At 45.2% G+C, this 22,916-nt stretch overlaps 1 protein-coding gene across 2 annotated transcripts in view; it reads left to right on the plus strand.

Annotated features, from left to right (window-relative positions):
* GRK5 (G protein-coupled receptor kinase 5) overlaps positions 1-22,916 on the plus strand; it is a 165,729-nt gene that overhangs the window by 97,002 nt on the left and 45,811 nt on the right. For both annotated transcript variants that reach the window (XR_014617331.1, XM_084264738.1), the window contains exons 3-4: positions 11,021-11,133; positions 19,595-19,672. Coding sequence is in view for 1 of the 2 variants with exons in the window: in XM_084264738.1 (XP_084120864.1) it covers positions 11,021-11,133; positions 19,595-19,672 (191 nt within the window). In the remaining variant the exon portion in view is untranslated. The remainder of the gene's footprint in view (positions 1-11,020; positions 11,134-19,594; positions 19,673-22,916) is intronic.

Raw genomic sequence — 22,916 nt, forward strand, 5'->3', positions numbered from 1 at the left:
CTGGGATTTTACAAACACTTAGAAAAATAACTTACTAGGGTAAGACTGTGGAGTGAGTTTATACGTGAAATTGGGGGTTTCAAAACATCAAGAGAAAAATTGAAAGGAAAAATAATCATTAATAAAATGGCCAAGATGTTTAGAACTTGTGGTGACTATTGAATGGCATGAAGAGTTAGTAATAGTTTTATTATCATAGAATCATAGAACGGGTTGGAAGGGACCTTTAAAGGTAAGCAGGGACATCTTTGCTCGATCAGGTTGCTCAGAGTCCCATCAAGCCTGACCTTGGATGACTCCAGGGATGGGCCCTCAACTACCTCTCTGGACAACCTGCTCTAGTGATCTACCTCCTTCATATTGAAGAATGTTTTCCAAATATCCAACCTAAATTTGCCCTTTTCTAGTTTAAAACCATCACTCCTCATCCTACTGCTCTATGCCCTTGTGAACAGTTCTTCCCCAACTTTCTTACAGGCACCTTTCAGGGACTGGAATGGGCTATAAGGCCCTCCCTGAGCCTTCTCCTCTCCAGACTGAATAAGCCCAACTCCCTCAGGCTGTCTTCACAGGAGAGTTGCTCCAGCCCTTTGATCATTTTGTGTCCTCCTCTGGACACACCCAACAGGTCCATGTCCTTATGTTGAGGTCTCCAGAGCTGGACACAGCACTCTAGGTGAGGTCTGACCAGTGCAGAGCAGAGGGGCAGAATCCCCTCTCTTGAGGGGCCACACTCCTTTTGATGCAGCCCAGGATGTAGTTGGCCTTCTGGGCTGCAAATGCACATTGGTGGCTCATGTCCAGCATTTCATCCACAAGCATCCCCAAGTCCCAAGGACTGCTTTCCAGCACATCATCTCCTAACCTGTATGGAGAACAGGGATTGTCCTGACCCAGGTGCAGGACCCAAATTATGTGCCTGTCAGCAATGTGTGCTGCTTAAACACACATCTGCAGAGTGGCTGTGCTGGTGACTATGTACATCATGCCGTGCTATTGGCCTGCTAAAAGGTTGGTCTTAACGGCTGCTTGGGCTTCCACCCAGGTTAGTTTAGAAGCCGAAGAGTAGTTTTGCAGAAGCCTTTTCGTCTAAAGGAAGCGATTCACAATATGTCTCTTTTAGTTTCCTGGAATCGAGATGTTTATTTTGTGCAATGTACAACAGCAACAGTTCTGTAGATTTCATAACCTTAAACATTCAAATTACAACTTTGACTGAAATTTTCTTTCAGCACGTATTACTCAGAATATCACCAGGCAGGAGTCTAAATAGCAGCACTAGACAGAAAATAAGTTTGGCATTTCGGTTAAAATCTTTAAGACTGGACATAGAAGTCTCAAATTTAAAAAAAAAATAAAAAAATATCTCAGTAGTTACCTTCTTTGAGGACAAATCATCCTGTTCTGTTATCCCAATCCAAAGCAGAATAAAATAAGAACAACCAAGTCTTTGTTCCCTGAATTTCCCAGGGCGCTTCTGAGGTGAGCTTTCATATTTCTTTGAGGGATGTTTTCCATTCCTCTGGCCTCGATGCAGAGACATTGTTGAGAGCCATTTAAGAAGATAAAGGCAAACTCCTTTACTAGTCAGGGTGGTGGTCACGGTTATGGTGTGGGCAGCCCTTCCCCTGGGACTGCAGAAAAAGCACCGTATTCAAGTGCTGGGAAATACTGGTGATGGTGTGTATCTTCTGTGATCAATGTGAAATAGTTTGGAAGTCCACCATGCCCTGAATAGCTTTGTGACCAGCCATGAAGACAACAGTTCCAACACTGTGCTCAGGAAACCTCAATGAAGGCGCTGAGCCAAGGGCAAGTGCTTTTCAAGTGTAATTTATGGGAATGGTAACCAGCTTACTACTAGTCATTTGAAGCTTTTAGCTGGAAGTGTAGCATACCTGTCTATCTGTCTCCCTGCTCTTTTTGGCTTTTTGTTTCCTCTCTGTGCACTGTTTTTCTAACTGGTAGCCAAATGCAAAAGAAAGGGTTTGTTTAAGAACGTGGTACCTAATAATTTCAGTTTCAAAAGATTGAAAACTATTCCCATCGCGCACTCACTCTCCGGATTTCCCAACGCTTAACCATGGTGCCTGTGTTTCCACTGCTCTGCTGATGTTGACTGTGGAGCTGAGAGGCAGGCTGGGTGTTTTAATAATGTACAATGTGCTTAACAGAGGTGTGAAAACTAGGCTTAATCAAAGACCCACTGGGATTGATGGGAATCTCTCCATCCATTCCAGCACACTTCGGGACGTCCTTCACTATTTGTGACAACTATTCATTGTCTTTCCCTGCAGCCTGTACTTTGCTCAGCAATATGCATTTTTCCTTCTGTGATTTAAAGAGGCTCAAACATTAAGCCCCATCTCAAGCTAAATCTTTTGTCCCTGTAGTACCTGCAGTTTGATTTAGAACTCAGGGCTTGTTCCACCCAGGTAGAAGGGATGCAGTTGCCTGAATGAGCAGCTTTCCAGAAATACCAGAGGTGTTGGACAAGGGCTGAAGTAACTCAGCAGAGTAACTCAGATGTTGTTAGGATGAGAATTTGTCTTCTACTGGCAAATAGCCTAGTGTCAGGGCAGAGCATTCGCTCTTTGCCATTTGACTGTGCTCCTGGCACAAGGCTGGGTGACCAAATGTCTCCCCTCAGACAGCTGATGGTCCCTCCCCAGGCTCTGGACCTCGCTCATGTTTTTGTGTGCAGTGACTATATTGAGCTCTCATTTGATTCTCCTACTGCTACAAAAAGGGTGGGTGGGTGATTATCTCTCCTGCCAAAATCTTCATCCAAAATCAACAAAGCCACATACGTGTTCTGGTTCATGTACTTGGGCAAACATATTTATGCAACTGTTTGTGGGGCTCAACTTTCAACTAAAAGCCCGTGAGCAAAGCTTCAATACAACTGCCTTCAAAAAAAACAAATTACAAGATCTTTATATGTCACTGAAGTGCATTTAACTGGGAGTTTGTTGCAATAGTCTCCAAACATTTTTTTTTCCTCTATTGGTCCAACTCTAAGGTTTGGCTTGTTTCCATCTTTGGCGTAATGCTGCTGTGATGTGTGTAGCCTAATACCATGAAAAGAGTGGGAATAAGGAAAGTTATACAAAGCAAACACTGTCTGCATCTGAATAATTACATTAGATGTTCGATGATCGGGAGATTAAATTTTGTTTGTTTTAAAAAAGGCAGCTGACAAGCAGAGAAAATTAGGTTGGCAGGACTTAAAACCAGTTCGGGGTAATTCCATTGTCTCAAGTAAGCTTGATTGCATTTGTGTTTTTAATTAATTAAAACTTGGAGAGCCCGTGCCAAAGCAAGTCTCCAAGTTTTTTTTTTTTTTTGGTAGAAAATCCTAAATTCAAGGGGAAAAAAGACAACCAAGGCCAAAGAATGTGCTCTTCCCCAGGGTTTCTATGTAAGGCCTATAGATCTCTGCAGCGATTAAGTGCTGGGTTTCATTGCAAAGCAGGACGAGCTGCTGTTTAAAATAAGGAATCTATCAAGCAGTTATCCTGTCATAAGCCATAACAATTTCCATATCTTATTTAAAATAAAGCAAGCAGATGAAAAGATTATTGTCAGAGGGAGTGTGCTTTTGCCACCAGCAACACAACTTCACCGGAGCCCTTGGCTTCAGAGTTTCTGTCCTGCACCTGCAGAGCTCTGGCCCTGCCAAGATAAACACTCTCCAAGACAGGAGCTACGTCGTCATTTTTAATCTCAGTGAAGTGCCAGGTGAAGTTATGGAGTAGTATAGCGGTTAATGTATAAAAAGACTCTGCTGTGCTCTCTTGGACTAAATTTCCGCTCTGGGGGTTTGCATTGCAAGTAAATAGCAAGGAGCCACAGGGCTATCCAGTAGCACTTTGGGCTCACACACTTTAATATAGTTATTCTGGCCACGCTGCTTTGAGGTAGGGCAGTGCTATTAGCCCCATTTTATAAATACAGCGTGCCACTGAGGTCTGCAGGACGCAGAATGTGAGTTGTGCTGGTAACTGAATTCCCATGGGACCCTAGATGCTTGTATTAGGCTTTTACAACATGACTTACTGCCACAGTTCTTGGGAATTTTTGAATGAGGTGGTTTTATTCCTGCCTTGTGTTCTCTAATGACCTGGCTTGCCTCACTTTTTAAATGCCTTGCTGGATACAGGACAAATGGAGAGTCCTCAGCATCTCAACAACAGGTTTCCATATTAAAAAACACCACATCCCAAAACAACAAAAACCCCAAAATAAACAAACCCAAAGCCTCAGGAAAAAAAAAACAACCAACCACAACCTGACAAAGAAGACAAGAAACTTCCCTTCTGTTGCTTTCCCCCATTCCTGCAACATGCCCAAGTAGTCACCATGGAAAGGAGATCCCTCACTACCTTTCTGTCCGTGTACTTGGCCAGGTTCTACAGTTCTAACAGCAATATCATAGAATCATAGAATCATTAGAGTTGGAAAAGACCTCCAAAAGCATCTAGTCCAACTGTCCCCACTAATCCATATCACTAAGTACCTCATCCAACTTTTCCTTGAACACCCAGAGGGACGGTGACTCCATCACCTCCCTGGGCAACCCGTTTCCATGCCCAACTGCTCTTTCTGCGAAGAAATTTCTGCTAATGTCTAACCTGAACCTCCCCTGGCACAACTTGCAACCATTCCCTCTTGTCCTGTCACTACTTATCTGCAAGAAGAGGCTGACCCCCAGCTCACCAGAACCTCCTGAGCCTCCTCTTCTCCAGGCTAAACAGTCCCAGTTCCCTCAGCCATTCCTCATAAGTCTTGTGTTCCAAGTCTCCATGTTTCCTCATCAGAAATGGGCCCATCTTTTCATTTTCTCAAAAATGGTCTGTTTTTCACTGCAAATTCCCAGCAAAGTTTACATCATTGTGACTGGCCGTGACATCTCCAGTACTGAAGGCCATCAAAAAAACCTGAAGGCAATAAGTAGGTCTGCAGAAGTGTTAATGTGGCCAATCTCAGGATCTTGCTTTTGAACATGAAGATTATCTTTTGTACTGAAGCATATTTATTAGAGCTGCAAAACTGTCTTTTGTAGAATGCAAGAGCTAATGCTCGGGCTTTCCAGATTATTCTGAAATACAAGAGCAACACAGACACTGTTAATAATGCAATCAAAGCAATTTAAATCCTTTTAAAGCATCCACAAAGGATCCTTTGATAAGAAACAACTTTCATCAGCCTCAAAGAGTAGGCAGTTGAGCATGTACTGCTTATTAAGTTTATACATAGACAGTGGTAATTCCACTTTCGGCTGGAGAAGAGCAACAGTATATTATAAGACATATTTATAAGCAGTAGTGTTAGAACCTGCTAGTTTTAAATGAAAAGTCTATTTATATGAACATAGGTCTAAATGGGGTTATTCAGCGTTTAAAGACGCAATTTGTTTTCCATTAGTACCCTGAGTGGACAAAAAACAATTCTGTAAACTTTAAAGATGGAAATTGGAACAAGTGCACACTGTGTGATGGGCTGGGAGAGCCTGCTTAGCTCAGGCTAGGCTCAGGTGGGTTTTTAATCTTGCTTTTAGCTCCTGCTCTTGTCCTCCTTTTCATCCTGTGCCCCTGGAAGAGAGCTTACATGTAGAAAGCAGAGATGGAGGGGGAAAAACCCCAACAGAAATGGTTTTAGATTTGGACTGGGGGCTGTCAGGCTCTCTTTTAGCACCAACCACTCCTGAGTTTGTATGAGGAGGCTGGCAAGCGAGTTTGGGACAGCTTTAGCTGAAGTTTCCATTCCAGGGCTGGTGGGAATTGCTTTGGTGACCCTCAGCCCCATGGAAAAGTAGTTTTAGTTTTGGTGTGCCAACTGTCTTACCAACTGACAACTATCCTCTTCAGGCTCTGATGCTGCTCCCCGTTGTCCAGCTTGAGCGCTGGGACTGAGGGTTCCCTCCTATTTGAGTGCTTTCTTCCATGGGTTTGCTGTGCTCTCTGGTGTTCCGGGCTGAAGCAGGCTAGAGGAAGAGAACAGCAGATGAATAACAGACTGTGAACATCTCTCTGAAAGATTTTAATTCAACTTAAAGCAAAAAACTACCCCAAAAAGACAATTGGGGAGGGAAGATAAGTTCCCATCTTGTGTCACTGAGCATGAGCAGGAAAAGAACAATTCATTCATCCTACATCCACTTTGGACTTCTGGGTGTTAAGGAGGAGGTTTGGGGGGGGTTCTGGGTTTTTTTCTTTTGGTTGGTTGTTTTTAGGGGGGGGGGGGGGGGGGGTGTCCTAGGCAGCAGAATTACATTGCACTTGGGTCTTTCTCCATTTTAATCCAGGCTGACTTAATGCCAAGGAGAGCAGAGATCCAGAGGCCAAGTCCGAGATTTCCCATGCAGTCTTCCTGTCAGTTCACCAATGCTTTTCTTTGAAATACCTTCTCCTGGGGTTCCAGTATGTTAAAAAGGAAAATAAAATACTACTCAATAACACATAAGTGCAGTCATCAGCCACACCAGTTATGATCAAATAGGCAAAAAGATGATCCTGACCTTTGTAGGCTTGAAGAGGGAGATTTAAACCAAGCTTGTCCCTCCCCACAGACATGTACGTGAGGAAACCTCACCAGATGGTTGCAGGTGTCGGTTTAGTAGCCCTTCAAATCGAGAGCTTCTGCCTGGAAACAGAAGTACAACTTTCCATAGCAGTCTTGTTTAGACACCTGCAGTTTACATGGAATGAGACAGCATCAGAGAAGACTGGTTTTCAGCCAAGAGTCCTCACCCTGTTTTGTAGCTCGGCACTAACCCATCAAAGCCCACGGGGATATGGCAAGTGGGAAAGGGGAGGGGGGACCTGGTCTCTCTGCAGACCACTTTTTCTCTCCCAAATAGCTAAAGTGAGATTTTGAGCCAGAAAAAATTCCTAGGTGTTTAAGTGGGAAATTAAGATAAAAAAAAATCTCCACAAGGCACGGGGAGTTTTTTTATCTGATTTAAGTATTAGGGTTTTTTTTCCACTTTTACTTGAAAGTCGGAGATTTTCTTGGCAGCAACTTTTCTGTGTTTTGTTTTGTGGTTCTCACTTCATCGATGACATGTTTTGATCAGTCTGAAATTTTACTAACAGGACTGTTATTCCTAGCTGGGGGCTTAGATATTTTTCAGAGTTATCTGTCAAGGAACAAATCTGACCATAGGCTTTGAAAGGTGACGGCGTTTTCTGCAAGCAGTAGTAACTATTTTGGTATGTTCTGCGTACTGGGTGCTCTTTCAAGTAGTGTTTCAATACATAAGCTGTGAAGTAAAGGGAAAAATGAGTCAGTAGAATTCAGAACAAACATTATTTATTTGTCTGATGAATGTTTATGGGGGCATTCTGTATAATACCTTTTCTATATTAATCTGTGTTGTTACTCTTGTGAGAAAGATAGAGAATTCACATCTATGTGCACGTTATTTGTCAGTGATATTTCCTAAATAAAGAGTTTGGTGTCAGTGGGAACTGACTGCCTTCCTGGGGCTTTGACCCACACAGCCTTTCACCCCCCATTTTGGGTGACTTTGCAGGTGTTAAACAGGACTGCACTGAAGTTGGAGGATCTGACTACCAAAGATATCTCTCTCAGAGCCATTTTCGTTACACTTCATCATCATCATCACAAGCATATGGTTTCACTTCCAAGTGTTTAACATTTCCATTTCCTCAGGAAATCGTTCTTTCTATTTTTTAAACTTTTGAAACTGGATGGATATTTTTACTGGCAGGCAGACCGAGAGCGACAGGACAATTACCCAGCCCAAGAGGGGCCCTGACTGCAGTACCCACGTGGCTCTCCATCCCCTCCCCTCCCGCAGCAGCTCCCCTCCATCCCCTCCCCTCCTGCAGCAGCTCGTGAGCATGGCTTGGGGTGCTCCAGCCAGGCCTCCAGGGTACAACACGTTGTTAAAACACTCCTGCTTTCCTTACTGTAATAAAGCTATCCACTCCTTTTTCTGCTTTAGCTGAGTGAGGTGTTTTTCTTTCTTAGCTCACTCCAGGCCCTGTGCATCCCAAGAACTAGCTGAAAGCAGACTCCTTCAGCTGACTTAGTGAGGCCAACAGCAAGATCAGGGCCTAAGAAAATATTTTGTGTCACCTACAAGGAATGAAAGCCATTGCATCATGTATTTATTGTCCATATTGGTATAACCAGCACTTAAACAAATACAACCAAGGAGTGGATGGCTCCAGGGAACAGCCCTGGCTCTTGTGTTTTCAGAGATTATTTCTGGTATTTCCTTTTTCCTCATTACAAATGGATCACCCTTCTCACGTGCTGGCCGAGTTACGTACCGTAGGAGGAAGTCTGTGCTCATGTCTTCTTTATGTTTTGTTTATCCACATATGTGATAGCGTTTAGCTGCTTGTTTCTCCTCCTGCTGTGCTGCAAAGTGCAGTTATTGGATGGGCAGTTTGTGCACTCATTTAGCTGATATCACTAGCCCTTTTGTTAGAAAGCATCCTCTGCTACAGCGAGAGTCACCGTGTCATAACAACTCCCCTAAACTGACTACAGTTTGTAGAACAAGCGTTGCTACCGTGCATCAAATAGTGCAGTGCAGGAGAAAATACAGGGCAAAGCAGCTGATTAATGTATCTGTCCCTTTGTGGTTTATTCTCTCACCAGTTCAGACAGTCGCAGCTGTTTAACTGCTTGTTCAACTTGAGGAAGCTTGCTGTGGGTGGGGGCTTCGGGGGGGTCAAGTCCTGCAGTCAGGCAGGCTGTGTGCTACTGATACTCAGGGTGTGTGTTTTGTTCAGACCCTCAGAAGAGTTAGACAGTCAAGGTAGCAGAAAACACCATCAGACAGATGTAGTTCAGCCTCCAGACCTCCCAGGAGAGCTCAGCTGAGCCGCAGGGTTCTGTCTTCGTGCTGGCCTCTGGGATGTTGTGAGTTGCTGTCTTGATCCCCTAAGGCTCTTTCCTGAACCCTTTGCTTACCTTAGCGCCCTGCACATCTGCACATCCCTTCAGCAATTACCTGCTCAGTAAAAAAGCTGTCTGGTCAAGCAGCACAAGCTTGTCCTCAGTGTCCAAACAAGCCCTCTGGCTTTCTCGCCGTACATGTCTGTGTCATGATGTTCTGTGCTGGAGGCTCCAGCTCTTGCAGACAAACCAGTGCCATGGGCTTGCTGCTGATAGTTAGATGGACTACCTGTCAAGCCAGGATTTACACCGTGATTCCCATCTGATTTGATTTGCCAGTGGGTATCAAAGCATTGTAATCTTCTGGGTAGGTGAGTGATACCCTGATCCCAAATGGACTGGCAATACCAGCCAGAAGTGGTGCAGTTATGTTGCACCAGACTACTCCTGAAGGCCAGTCCAGAGCAGGACCATACTGAATTAAAAGCACAGACCAGTGTCTCCAGTGACCACCATGTAGATGTTCCTGCAGTGGAGACATACCTGCACACAGGTGCAGCACTGGGCAAGCACCCTCCTTCTTCTTACAATGAGAGGCAACCTTGGGTGCCCCTGTTTAATGGCACTAAGCTGCACCAGGGCAGGGTCAGATCAGATGTTAGGAAAAAATTCTTCACTGAAAGAGTTGTTGGGATGTGGAACAGACTGCCCAGGGAGGGGGCTGAGTCACCATCCCTGGATGTGTTTAACGGACGGGTAGATGAGGTACTTAGAGATATGGTTTAGCACAGGGCAGGAACAGTTGGACTTGATGATCTTAAGGGTCTTTTCCAACCTTGTGATTCTGTGATTCTGTGTCCACTGCCACCCAGCTGCAGGTCTGTGAGTCCAACGTCTCATGCAGAGTTTTCTGCTTGGGGGGGATGTCCTGGTTTTGCAGAACATGGTCCACAGGGTGGGACTTGTGATGAGTGAGCTCTTCAGCGGGGTGCCTCCATGGCAAAGGTGAGCTCCATCACAGCCCTGTGCCTGCAGACATTGTCCTTGGAGAGGTTGGAGCCAAAGGGTGCAGGAGGAAAAAACAAAGGGGGAATAAAGACATTGTAGGAGTGACTCCAGGCCTTAGAAAGAAGTAACCAAGGCACTGACAACTTGTGTGGGTTTAGTATGTCTGTTTTCAGTGCTATGTTATGTGTTTAGAAGCCGGTTGTTTCCATAATAACAGCAAGTGCCATATGGCAGCGAGGAGGGTGGTGAGAGAAATGCTCAAGGAAACACAGTATGTTGTTTGACATGTGTGTGCTTCTAGAGGAATAACGTGTCTTGAACGAGTACTGCTGCTCCAAACAGGCTGGGGGGGGGGTTGCTGCTCTCACCAGAAAAATATCCAAAGCCCTCCTCATTTGTACTGGTGCAGTGCCAATTAATGATGCCTGCTCTTCTCCCATGGTTTCCTGCACTTAGTCCCTGTGATGGGTAAAGGACTTTTTTTTTGCCTTAACGGGGGTGATGGTTCTGGATGCACCAGCACAGGGGAATGGCATTTAAACACAGTGTTCTGTAAAGCAGCACGATGTGGAACTGAAACTAGCTGTCTGCCATACGCTCCATCCATTTAACGCTCAGCAACTAAATAGCAGGCGTTTTGAGAGCTTGGTAAATACATAGTTTGCAATAAATGTTTCGTAGAGGGTGGCTGAACATTTCCAGAGATTAGGGGCACGTCAGTGCATATCTAGGAAGCATCTGGGAAGGTCTCCACAAATCCCAGCTTTTCCTACCCTTTAATGTATGAGTCACATCTCGAGGACTTGTAATTTGCTCCCCACAAACACCCTCAGTCAGAGCGATTTCTACCACAGTGAAATGTGAAATTGTTTTTTTTTTTATAATAGCTGAACGGCTTTTTCAGAACTTCTGTCAACATGAGCTCCAGAAAATGGAGCCCCTCTTGTTTGAGACTTAAAGCCATTAGTTATGTTTGTGTCTGGATGCCTGAAACGTGGCGATGGGGAGCAGGCGGCAGCTCTGATTTGGGGTCATAGTTACGCACTCACTTGCAATGCTTTAAACTCCTAATCAACCCGAAAGGCAAAGCTTTTTCTCATTTTCATGCTTCTCTTCTTCTCTTTCTTGCCTCTAGAGAGAGATTACTGCAGCATATGTGAAAAGCAGCCGATCGGAAGGCTTCTCTTTCGTCAGTTCTGTGAAACGCGACCCGAGCTCGAGTGCTGCATCAGGTTCCTTGACTCAGTGGTAAGTCAATTCTCCTGATATTTTGGGGTGCTTTGCAGCACTCTCCTGACAGAGGAGACTCCCCTGACCCCAAGAGATCACTGTGTGATGGGACGTGATGCTATGCCTAAGGCACCTGAGCAAGGAGTGGATGGGGTTACCCTGTCAGCATCCCAGCATTGTTGGTGTAGGGGGCAACACTGCACGTGGGGGACAATCCCAGCCTTAGGGAGCATGAGCCACCAGAACGGGAGAAGGACAGGCACCCCAGCATGGTGCTGGTGTGGCTTCGTTTTGTGCCAACACACAGGCAGCTGAGCTGCAGTGAGTGATGTCTTTTGATGTGGGAGAAGCCTGCAGTGCTGGGCGGCACAGGGAGGAAAGGAAAGATGATGAATAGACTTGCAGGAGAGGATGAGGAGTAGGATAATACTAATGTCTATCTCTCACCAAGCCTTTTCATTAGTGGACTTCAGGATGATTTACAAAGGAGATCCTGATTTTTCAAATAGGGAAACAGAGGCACAAGGTATAGAACCGACTTGGTTGGGGTCACCAAGAAACAAATCTTCTCTGTTTTCTACTCCAGTGAGCTATCAATTAACTCATACACTGAGCTCCAGGTGACCTGAGACTCCTTCCCAATCTGGTGGCACTCGGCCCTGTGTTGTGCCAGCAGAAGAAGCTGCTCATGGTGAAAAGTGTGTTGGTGGGTTTCTTGCTGGGAGCCTGCAGAAGGGTTGAGTATTGATGAGCCAAAATGCTAAATCTAACTAGAGAGGAAGATGAGCTTGTCACTGCTGAGTGTGAGTGTCCAGGGGACTTTCTGGCTAACACTGACAGTCAAAAGCAAAGCGATGCAGACCAGCAGGAATTAAGTGTTTTCATTTGTACCATGGTGAAGATACTCTTACGTGTAGGGAGATGTGAGGAATGCACTGATGTTCTGAAGGTAAAGGTCTGGGAGAGAACACGTGGTCACTTCAAGTTTATGTTAGTACTGTGGGGTCTACAGAAAATCCACAGCATCACAGAACATGTTGGATAAAGTCCTATTCAAATCAGTTTTAGCTGGTCACAACTTCCACCTCATGTCCCTAGTACTGGTCGTGATCTTCCCTGGTGAAAGGTTTAGCCATCAAGACACATGGAGCTGCTACATCTGTCACACACTCTCTGCAGGCATGTTCAAGGCTGGCAAGCAGAGGACATTTCGGGTAGCCTGGATGTGTGTGTCCTACACTGAACTGACATCTTCTAGTGAGGCATCTAAAGGAACATCACGCACTGCTCTGGGTGGAGGCACCACCGCAGAAGTGCCACATAAGGTGTGATGCCCGCAGCCCAGAGGGAATGGATGATGGCCATCCCCATCTAGGAAGCCGCAGAAATCCTTTGGGAGACAGCCACAAGAGTTTGCTTCCATGTGGTTTTAATTTCAGGCAGAAAGACAGAACCAGTGCTCAGCTGGGAGAGAGTTAGCAAGGCCCTGCTCTTCTCTCACGCCTCACTGCAGCGACAGGCGTCATGTTTTGGTTCCAGCAGCGCCCAGGGGCTGCGCAGAACAAGCCCACACTGTGTGAGCCCCACACACGCCTGGCAGCAGCCCTCAGGGTGTACTGCCTGAGCTGACAGTGGCCAGAATGTCCAGGCTAAAGGAAATATTACTGTCCCCTCAGTGTGTGTGTCCCTGTGCCGCGAGCCTGCAGCATCATACCCCGCGCCTGGCAGCCTGTCCTCCCAGCCTGTCCCAGCAGCTCCAGATGCTCAGCCCACCTCTGGCTGTGTGAATTGAGGGTGCTGTGTCATTTCATTGTCCCAAAGCCCTGGGGAGCGGTGCCAAGCACCGAAATTCCATGTCCTCCCAGTATCCGTGCAGTGCAAGTGACACCGGTCATGTAAAAGCAAGTGGTTTGCTTTAAAGCTCCCTCTCCAAGCAGTCCCAGGCTGGTGTTCCCAAATCCTTTTGTGAAGGTGTGCTTTGCACCCACACCCACCTTGTTTTTGTGGAGTTGCCCTGTATACCTTCACCAGGCCAGTGATCTGCTCCCAGTTAGGCTCTAACTGGCAGTACAAGGATTTCATGAACAAAATGCCTGGCTGTGTGGAGGTTTGAATATTTACTCTTCCTCTCTTCTTTCTAATGCTAATTAACATCAGCCTCCTTTGTTTATTGATTTTAACTTCTCCACAAGCTTGCTCCTGGCCCACGAAAACCCCTGTATTAGGCAACATTAAGGTCGAGGGATGCAGCCTGTAGCCACTAAATTGGATGATTTGCTACTGAAATTTGCCCAGCAGGGTCACGCTGCGTTGAGTGAGTAGTGGGATTCAGGCCAAGTCCCATGTTAGGCAAAAAAGGCCCATAATGAGGCCAGAAGTTTGACTTTACAGCCCTATTCTGAGACCACCAGGAATGTGAAACCTTTTGGAGACCACCTGCTGTAACAGGCCCCAAGCAGAAAAAGCCAAGACCCTCCATTTTCTTTTGACTTAGTTATTTTTCTAACATGAGATGCAAGACTCAGTATTTATCAAACACAAAGAAAAAAAAATAATAATAGGGGAACATACTCAGCTGTTCATGAGAGGCTCACAGAGCTTTTTGCACACCAAGAGGTAGGATCACGTCCCTTTTACAGCACATGGCCAAGTGACTTTACCAGGTCACACAACAAGCCATCAGTAGAAGATAGCAACTGATGCCTCCCAGTTTTTAATACCTTTTTTTAAACAAGTGCACTCAGCTGCCTGCAAAGAAAGCAGCAATGGGGACTCCTGGGAGGAAGCCAGAACCTGAGCCAGACACTCAACAACCCACCAGCAACCTCCGTTCCCATACTTGTGTGAAACTAAATTTTGCAAGCCCTCTCACACTCTCTGTGCAGTTAAACAGCTGTTTGACTGCTTTCTCAAGAAGCCAGTGCTTGCAACGTTACATTCTGCACCCGTGTAGGTGTGTGTGTGTCTGTGGGTTCCCTCTAAAACTTGTGAAGGCCTCAGCCAACTCGAACCAATAATTGAGATTAAGGAGACATTTTTACGTGCGTTCTGAGCACAGCGTTTGGGTGATGAGCCACAGTCTCTCAGTTGTAAAATGGACTACAAAGGTACGTGGTTTGTAAGCAGTAGGCCCCAACTTTAACTGATAAAAGCAATAAAAATGAAGGGTTGCAGAGGTCTTCAGTGCTGTGGAGCTGTGGGCACTCAGTTCCCACCGCTGCTGTGGGACCAGTAAGCAGCTATCAGGGCAGCTGTCTGTCTGTCTGGGAAGGGGGGCAACAGCAGCCCCTTCTCCTGGGCAGGATGGTGAAGCTATAAGGACAGAGAGGCATCTCTTATTATGGGCACTGTCCAAACAATTTCATGGCAGATGTTCTGTCTTGAATAGATAAAATACCAGGTATTTTATCTAGAAGTACCGATGAGTGCAACTTGTGCTCCTGAAGGCATTGCATGCTTCTCTGTGTGCAAGTAAACGCAAACATCACCCATGAATAGTTCACCAAACCCTTATTTAGACATTCAGATGCAGAAATTACACAAACATAAGCTATTACCATTAAATGGAGATGGTTTATGATTGTCAGCTCCCCTATAATCTCTTAACAAAGAATTCCTGCACAGCTCCAAAGCACACTTTTTGGTGCTTACAAATATTCTTGCGACACCCTACAACGTTGGAGCTGTGTTAGAGGATACATTTCCTGCACTGAAAGGCAGATCAACAAGCAGGGAATCTGCTAGCAAGAGACATTGCCTTCCCCACAGCCCATGCCCGCAGCACAAGGAGGCAGCAGTTCAGTGGGGACCTCTTGCTCATGCTCCCTTCTCAACAGCACATTCCCAGGGTGACAGCTCCTGGCACTTCCCTCGCCTCTCCTCTGGTTTTCATGTGCTGTTATAATGAAGACTTTGACTTCTGGACTACCTTTCCTGCTTCATCCACTCACATTCATCACTATTTTTCTTCCAGGGGAGAGCTTTTAATATTAAAAAATGTGAGCCAGATTTAGATTGACTGGAGTGGAACATGACCAGTTCTGGTCAAGGAGAAAATAACCTGGCATTCCTTTCTCTCTAACCTGTACAACACTATTTCTTTGCATTGGAGTCACACAGAAATACATCCTCTGGAGGAAAACAGCCCTACTGCCTCTCCAGGTTGTTTCTGCTTGTGCTGTCCAGGCTTTGGGGGCTTTGGGTGAGAGGCACGGTCTCCTCAGGTGGGCTTTTCAGCTGAACGCTTCGCTGGACATTACACTTATCTGGGGTAGAAGGATGAGTGAGCATCCACTTAATGCCATTTGTAAAAACCCTGCCTTGCTGTTAGGGAGATTTCGGTTGGTTAAGTCCCTTACATGGCATATAAGCCATCTGTGTATGTGTGTCTTAAAGCTGTTCAAGGCTTTTTCCATCAGAAATGCCAGTTTGTTGATATCAACAAACTCATTAACTCAAAAAGTGTTTTTTAAACAGTTAAAAGGGCTCTTTTTGCCCTGTGTTGAAACATGAAAAACGTGGTTTCGAGCTCACTTTTCATTTAGAAATGCGAGTTATTATGAATCCCAGCTGTTTGGGGTTTGCCTTCCAATTTTCAGTCACAGATTTTAAATCTCCAGCGGAGGCAAGTGCGGGGGCTGTCGATGGAGCACAGAGCAGTAACAGGGCAGCGCCTGAGCCCAAGGTGGGGCTGAGCAGGAGCTGGAGCAGAGAGAGATGCTGGTGATAGCAGAGGAAGCAGCTGAGAAAGCAGAGGTGTAAAATTGGGACCGAAACGCCAGTGGCCTCCTGCAGATGCTGAGAAGGTGACTCTGCTCCTGACTTACACCAAGAAACTGAAACCAGTCTGGTGGGAGTGTCTGCTCCTATCTCCATCTCATGGTGGGTGCAAGAGACCGACTCCTGTGGCCATGCCGTGCTCCCACAGCCCACCAGCAGCCACCTGCTGTCCAAGAGAGTCCTCCCAGATCCACAGAGAGATCCCTTTTGCTTCATTTTTCAATTTTCACATAATTTTAAGCCATGCAATTTCAGAGGCTCAAAGAATATTATGATGAAAATCAAACACTAGATAAAACGACGTGTCAGAATTAAGGGTCCTGATGTGAGACACCCCTAGGAACCTGTGCTATTGGTGATGCTCTCCATCGGTAGCAAGCAACCTCCAGCCCCTGAACCTCTTGCTCAGCCACCCCAGAGCCCACAGCCCTGTCTCACAGCCAGCCAGAGTTTGGATGTTGCCCCCTTTCCCGTGGAAGTGTGTTTTCCCATTGGATCTCACTCTGCTCATGCCGAGGGTGGCTGCTGTGAAAGGAAGGATGCTTTGCACAACTTTGCCCCCATTCAGCCAGGGTTGCTTCTAGGGAAGTAACTACTACCTCCGAAACAGCAGCCAAGAGAACAGTTAGCAGCAAACAGCCGCCAGCCCACATCCTCTCGCCATTTGGGCTGAAGGATCCGGGCCTGCCCACAGAAAGAGCCTTCCCTGCAGCTCGTCCCATGCAATCAGGGTGATCGTAAATCTTCCCCTCATTTATGAGCTATGAATAGGGCCCTGTCTGACCTAACTAGGGCATGGAGAAGCTATTAGACTTCAGAGCAGGAGCCTTGAAACACATGCCTGGATTCATCAAAGGAATAATGGAAAATATTTTGTTCCACATGGATTTTAAGTAACGATGTTATTTCTAGCAATTAGGGATTTGCAAACTGTAGCCGTGCTTTGGAGTACTGTGGAAGAAGGGGGTGTAACTTGTGATTTAAGCACAAGATGGAGAATTGAGGACCTTGGTATGCTTCCCAAGCATGCAGCAGAGGGAGCATGGGGAAGTCTCTCTGAGTCTTTACACAGGTAATCCTTCCTGTGACCACAGCCATGGCTGACAGTGTATGGGTATCTCTTGCTGGGCAGCACTGAAGGGAGAAGTAGTAATGGACTGAGAAACAGTGAAGAAGGCTTCTACTACTTGAGCTGCAGTGAAATCAACACTGTTCACAGTTGGAGCTTATGGTTCCTTCTCACATCCTCACTTGTCTGTCACTTCCTGCCTTCACCACCACACTGTAGCATCTCCTGAGAATGTTGAATGCAAGTATAATTACACTCTCCTTTCATCCCTTCCCAACTATCCTGAGATGGAATTAGGTCCTTACTCTGTATATGTACGTGTGTGTGTGCGATTGGTTCCGCGTATGTTGGATCCCGTCAGGAATCACACTTTGAAATACCAATTCCTGTCAAACTTCTGTCTTCTGGCCTGACCTGATTTGCTTCCTGTTGTACAATCTGGATGGGATGTAAATGTAATAGGGTATCTGTGGCAAAAGGACGTTTTCTGACATCCCCACAGTGAGCTGCTGCTGACGACTTGGAACCGGGTTTTATTTACTAGAGAGCTGATTTATTACCAGGATCCAGAGTCTAAAAGCAAATGAAGGAGAGAGAAATGGTTGTTACTGGATAAATGGTAAATAGCTCTGAATGGAGGACTCAGAAAAATCTCCTACTTGTTTCCATGCCAAGGCAATGCCAAGGAGTTCTCCTTTCTTTTCATTCTTCTCCACAGACAGTTACATTAAAGTAAAATTATTTTCTTTTATTGAAAGACATTGACTCTGTGTCCTTTTATATGAAAAACACCTAATTTGTGCATGGACCTAAACTAGAAACTGTAAGGTCCAAATAAGATGAGACTTTGACCTTTTAAAAATTGTTCCTTCTGTTATCCTTGCCATTGCTTTATCCCTTAGCAAGGAATCATGGAGAAAATTGCTGTTAAGATGCTGTAAACATTTGAGAGTGTCTGTGCTTTAAGAGCTGGACTGACCTATACTCAGATACCATCTAAAAGGACAGGAAATTAGATGAAAGATTTTTTTTCAACCCTTGTATTAAGTTTTATGAGAACATAATCAGTTCATCCCCAAAATGATCGCTAAAAGAGAAGTACTGCACTTGTGGATTTTAGCTTTCAGTGTATTTTTCATCAGCAACACAGGTTTCACTGTTATTTGTGGTCATTGTCATTTCCCAGACCAAATCAGATCGTAATTCTAGATTGTTAAAGCAACCTGCTATGTATGTGCATGAATATGTAGCTTCAGACTTAAGCTAAATCAGCACTGGCCAGATAGATGGGTAATAGCATTATTACTACATTGTGGTTTCATGTCATTCCTAGGTCTGCTTAGCTGGGGTATCCATTACAGCCTGCCTTTGGGTTTATTGCATCAAGCTCAGAGCAAGACATACATCTTCCAACGGGCAAGACTTCTGAAATTTGTCCTTCCAAGAGTTTGCCAGTTCAGTCTGATTTACCTTCTTTCTTTTTCTGGTTTTTTTTTTTTTTTTCACTTCCTCCCCATTTATCATTGCAGACAGCTTGTATTGGACCAGGTCACTTAATTGGTTTGGCAGGATGTTCTGGGATCCTTTTTCTAATACAAGCAGTCATAAAAACTGTTAGACTGTCTTCTTTTTTTTTTTTTTTCTTGAAAATATTTTGGTCCTAAGGATAAAGCCTTGTATACTTGGGCAGTGCCAAGTGGGAACATCTCTAAGAACTGGTCATTTAGCCACTGGAGTCCCACGTGGCGTGTTTCCTTCGAATGCCTGCCGTGGATCCAAGATTTTAGCTGAAGTGATTAATGTCTTCACGGTGCATAAGTAATGCTTCCTTTGTTTCTTATGTAAACCTTGCCCTGAAACTCATCAAAAGTTGGTCATGCTGCAATACATCTTGTATTATATGTCAGAATTTTAAAAAGCAGGTAAACTTTGGGGGGGAGGGGAGGTGCTCTCCTTTTTAATGCACCAGGGAAGTCAAAGAGAATTTTGCCCATAGGGTCTGTTTCTCTAAACAATCTCTTTTGTTTTATCTTGGTCCTAAGAAATTGTCTCTTAGGTCTGCTTTCTGGAGGGACTGAGTCAAGGATCTGGTGATGGGCAAGTCTCCCTGCTTTGCAGAAAGGAGTCAGGGACCCAGGGGATGTGTTAGACCAAGATGAAGTGATAATAAATAGGAAGGACACTTTTGACCAGAAAAGCATTCTACTGAAGGAGTTCACCTGATGCTTGAAATACTGTGACAAGAATTAACGAACATTCGCTTTCTCTGCATCTCATTTTACCTTCTGTGTCCACCTTCCCTTTGAGCAAAACCAAATAAAGCTGCCATCTCTAGTCACTGAATGCTTTCTGCAAGCTGGCTTGGCAAGGCTATAAAATATAAATTAATTAAATTTTATTGGTGTTAATTAAGAGATGTTGTCTCAGAAAATGCATCACTAGAGTTTGGTCAAAATACAGTGGAAGGGTTTTAATAGGATTGTGTGTACGGGTTTCACTTCCATCAAAAAAATGGTATTTATCCTGCAGATTTTTCAGACAGAGCATTCCATTAAGGCCACATCCAAAATGAATTTATAATCGTGAAATATGAGGGCAAATATTGACTTTTCTTTTTTATATCTGTTCCAGGCAGAATATGAAATTGCTCCAGATGAAAAGCTGGGAGAGAAAGGAAAGGAAATCATGATGAAATACCTCACCCCAGAGGTAAGGGGCAGCCAAAGTGGCATTACTGAAGGAACGCTGCAAAGCACACCTTTGCTAAACAAGGTTGTTATGGGCTTTGTAAGCCAGACTCCCAAAATTTATGGTGGCAATCTCCAGTGAATAAACCTGCAAGTCTTATACAAACAGCTGGAGAGAGAAAAAAAATTATAATCCAATCCAGAAATTGACTTCTAAGGATGAATTTGAGCTTACCAGGGGCTTAATTCATCTGTGGGCGACCAGAGGACTTCTCTGGTCTCCTCTTGGTGTGCAAAGCTCTACATCTGCGGTGTAGTGCAGGAGACCTCAGCTGTTATCAACAGATGCCACAATTACTTCCTATCCAGCTCGAAAGAGGTGGTGGCATTTCATCTACAACTGTGTGGAAAGCACCAGCAAAACCGGTCTTTGGTCACAGGGGCTGTAATTTGGTATCAAAGTTCCGTTTCCTTGCCGCAGGGTAGCCAGGGACATGCAAGGCTGACATGGGAAAGCGGGGTTTGGAGCTGAGAGGTGCTACCACCCCTTCTTGTTCCCACCACTGCCAGGTCCTGAGCGTTTCGTCTCTGGGCTTTGGAAGGAGAGAGGAGCTCATGGTGGCAGCTGTGTCCACAGGGTGGCACTCCAAACAGAACTACGGATCTGCTCTGGGAAGTTTGGAGAGCCTGCGCTGGGACTAAACCTTTCCTGGAGGGAAGGGCTGGGGTGGGGGTGTTTCAATAATTTGCCAGCCGCTTTTAACCGTTATAAGGACGGTCACTGCCAGTAAGCAATAAATATCCAGCTCCAACACAAAAACAATGCTAGGGTTTTCTGAAGTTGCTTTCAGAAGGGTGATCGAGATGTACAATGGCAGCTTCAAATGTTCTACTGGAGAAATACATTTGACCTTCAGGAGAATTAATTGCGTTTTTTGGAAGATGTCTTTATACAGCCCTTAAGTGGTACAATATGTTTGGGAGGTGCAGGGGCAGAGCAGCCCACTTTTTTTTTCTTTTTCCCAGTCAGTCTTTTCCCTCCAATAAATTTCAATGCATACTTTGAGTTATCTCAGGCTGCAGCTCGGGATCTGGTTTCATTTACGGAGCCTGGCTAGTTTCATGTGCAGCCATTTAGCACTGCTAGTATGAGTTCCTGCTGCCCGTTCATTAGGGGCATCAAGCTCTGCTGCTTCTTAAATCCACCCAGATTACCATTTGTTTTAAAGTTTCTGTCAACAGAGGAACGGAGGACAAATACTGAAGGAAAACTTTTTCCCACTGCTCTAATTCTCATCTGGAAACGGAGGGAGGCATTTTGCAGATAGTAGGGCTAGTAAAGTGGAAGAAGATGCTTTGTTTCTCATGGGCTTGGTGCGGGTTTCCAGACACCAGCTCCCTTCCCTGCTGTCCTACGGCACTCCTGCCATCCTTGTCCATTTGCCTCAAGCCCCACAGTGCAGCAGAGGCCCGTGGAATAGTTTATTGATGTAAGTGAATGTGCAGCGAAGAGCAATCCGAGAGCAGTTGCTTCTTCATCAAGAAAAAGTGGTGGTGTTACAGGAAAGGAAATTACTGGGACCCCAGAGCTGGAGTCTCCATTTTCTGCCATGCTCTGCACTTCATATTTGACCCGTGTATCTGGTTTCTGAGCGTGTGAAATGGCACGGGATATTTACAGTCTGTTCTGAAACCTTGCTGGTATTTGCAGGTTACCTCAACCTCTTTGGGCAGAAGGAAACACAAAGTTGTGCTCCTTCACGTGTAACCTAAAACTGGCTCCCTGGTGTGATGCTTTAATGTCTGCACTGGTCTCACTGCACGTTTTTCTTCAGGTTGTTTTTTTTTAAATGGGAAACTTCTGCTTCTTCCCAGAGGGGTGTTTAAGCAGAAAATGCTTCCTCGAGGCAGGGTTGACTGTGCCATAGCAATGGGTCAAGTACTAGATTCTCTAACAGGTCTCCCATGCAACAAATGCTTAAAAAAATCTAGAGCAAGGCTTGTCTTAATTTCTTTTTTTTTTTATAGATACCTACACAAGGTACTCAGGTTAGGAGTCCAGATGGCCCTTTCTTGCCAAGAAAGAGAAATTAGAATCTCTGGAGGATAGATCTGAAGGCAGGTTAGATGCTTGCGGGCAGGAAGGATGAATCTGGTCCCACCTGTCCTAGTGGAGTATCATCCCGGCCAGCAAAGAGACCTTTTCACTAGGAGCAGCATTTCTCCATTTAGTTATCAGTCCCTCGAAAGATACAAATTGCTGCTGATTCCCAAGTCATCTGCTTTCAGAGGAAAGCTTCTTTTAAAGTAGGTGTGTGTCTGTACTTCAAAGAACCTCATTGTCTTGATACAAAAATAGTGTGACATACAGCTTGACTGATAGGATAAAATTATAGGTTTAGTTCTTGGGCAGATAATTCAGACTTAGAATGTGAGAAGTACGTTTCCCAGAGTGCAGAATCAGAAGCCAAAAGAAAACCTACAGTAGACTTCATGCTCTTTAATATTTATAGGTGATTTTTAGTCCTTGCTTAGATTTTTAAATGTCATACATATTTAACATAGAGTGTGTCAGTATATCATCATTCATTTGCATAGGGAACATGCACGTTATTTAATAAAACATATACTACTTGCACAGCAGAGAGGAAAAGGAAACACTTCCCCAGGTGAATAGATGACACACCAGTACTCATGCAGCCACTGTCTGCAAGATGGTGCTACACCGTGCTCAGGAGTTAGCAGTCTTGGGCACGTGGGAGCAGAGAATTCCCTCATGGAGAGCTCTGTGTGAAAACACCTTCTTTATGAGAGGCTGAGGGAGCTGGGTCTCTTTAGCTTGGAGAAGAGGAGGCTGAGAGGTGACTTAATTAATGTTTGTATAAATATGTAAAGGGTGAGAGTCAGGAGGAAGGAGCCAGGCTGTTCTCAGCGATGGCAGTGATGGGACAAGGGTCAATGGGTGCAAGCTGGAGCTTAGGAAGCCCCATATGAATATAAGGAGGAACTTTTTCACTGTGGGGATGACGGAGCACTGGGACAGGCTGCCCAGAGGGGTTGTGGAGTCTCCTTCTCTGGAGACATTCAAAACCCACCTGGATGCATTCCTGTGTGATTTAGTCTGGGTGATCCTGCTCTGGCAGGGGGGTTGGACTAGATGATCTTTTGAGGTCCCTTCCAACTCCTCATCTTCTGTGGTTCTGCGATTCCGTGATTCAGCACCAGCCCCGTGGCTGCTAAACAAGCTCAGCACTTGCCAAGAGGTT

This window comes from Gallinula chloropus, assembly GCF_964237585.1.
Source record: "Gallinula chloropus genome assembly, chromosome: 5".
NCBI classification, from domain to species: Eukaryota; Metazoa; Chordata; class Aves; order Gruiformes; family Rallidae; genus Gallinula; species Gallinula chloropus.